The sequence below is a fragment of the Gracilinanus agilis genome, chromosome 5 (assembly GCF_016433145.1).
Source record: "Gracilinanus agilis isolate LMUSP501 chromosome 5, AgileGrace, whole genome shotgun sequence".
NCBI lineage: Eukaryota > Metazoa > Chordata > Mammalia > Didelphimorphia > Didelphidae > Gracilinanus > Gracilinanus agilis.
The window spans coordinates 4,791,906-4,793,319 of record NC_058134.1 but is presented as its reverse complement, the minus strand read 5'-3'; the positions used below and the strand labels follow the sequence as shown (position 1 = coordinate 4,793,319).

The window sequence follows — 1,414 nt, the reverse complement described above, 5'->3', positions numbered from 1 at the left end:
TCACTGAAATCCAGCAAATCTCTCTTTGCCACAAACATGACAACCCTCTCTGGTTTCCAGGCTATCATGATGGTTCTGTGTCCTGCCTAGAAAGCTCTCACCACTCACCTCCTCCTCCTCAAATCCCTTTCTTTTCAGACTTAGATGGAGTCTCCCCTTCCAGGTGAACTCCTTTCTGATGTCTCCACCTGCCAGTTTCCTCTCTCCAAGAGACCTTGAATTGATGGATCTCTTTGGATTAATTCCCTATGGAGGTAGGAATAGTTGTCCTTCATGTTGGCATCACTTGAATAGGAGCTCCTTGCAAGGAGAACCAATACAAATTGTATTTTAAGAATTACTTCTTGGGCATCATTATTGTTCCATCTGCAGCTCTTGACACAGAGTCTAACCTACAGGAAACACTTCACAGAAGTTCCCATTTTCATTGAGTGACTAATCATGTGATTTTTTTTTTATTGGGACATGGAGGTGTTTATTGATCCCTCTGTACAGGGTAGGGGCACCCGAAGAATCCTAGGTTGTCTCCTCTGCCCCCCACCCCTTGCAATGAGCCAAGGGCCCAAAGAGGCCTGAACCTCTGCAGTTCTGGTCTCCAACAAAGGAATGCAGATGGTTATTGGCAGGCCTCACTATGCCTCTAGCAATCCCTTTTTTTTCTTCTTTTTAGTTTTCTGGGCTTTGCTTTCTTCTTCTTTTTCCCTCTCTACTTGATCTCCAGCCTCATCTTCTGGTTCTTCTTCCTGTTGTCTCTTTTTCTTCTTCTTCCTGCTACTGTCTTTGGTCTGTTCTATGATCTCCATATGCTCACTTCTGTCTGTGGTTGAAGTTTCTTCCTGACTTTTCTTTTTCTTCTTCTGGGTTATGTCCTCAGCTGGGGTGTCAGGGACACCTGTATTCTGGCCTTTATACTGGGCCAGGAAGGCTCGTTCCTGCTCTTCCAGTCGTGCCAGCTTGCTTTCATGGTAAGCCCATGACGGGCACCCTTGTGGGCAGTGTGTCCCTCGCAGGCTCGAATCAACTCTTCATCTGTCAAGATCTTTGCTGGTGGAGGCACTTCATCTTCGCTGCTTTGTTCCCTCAGTTTCTCCACTTGCTCCCCTCCTGAAGTCAGAGTGGCACTCTTAATGAAGTGTCCATACAACAGGCTGGACTTGGAGCCTGAAGAGCGTTTCTGCTTGCTGGTATCCTTGGCCTGGGCCTTCATCTTTACTCCATCCTTCCCAGTCTCCACCACCAAGCTGGCAGCTGTCTTGTTGAAGAGTTGGCTCCACCAGTGATAAGTGAACTCCTTGGAAGGGTCATGTCCCACCCCAGCATTGTCCTGCTTCAACTTCACTTTGATGGCCTGGGCAATGCCATCTTCTTTCTTGCCCAGGCCCTTGCCTTGACTCCATCCATGCCTCTGCAGCTG

General features: G+C 47.9%; 1 protein-coding gene across 1 annotated transcript in view; it reads right to left on the bottom strand.

Annotated features, from left to right (window-relative positions):
* Positions 1-632: 632 nt before the first annotated feature.
* LOC123249707 (G patch domain-containing protein 4-like) overlaps positions 633-1,414 on the bottom strand; it is a 49,606-nt gene continuing 48,824 nt past the window's right edge. Inside the window, 2 exon segments of the mRNA XM_044678841.1 lie at positions 633-958; positions 961-1,411. Of these exon segments, the coding sequence (XP_044534776.1) occupies positions 633-958; positions 961-1,411 (777 nt within the window).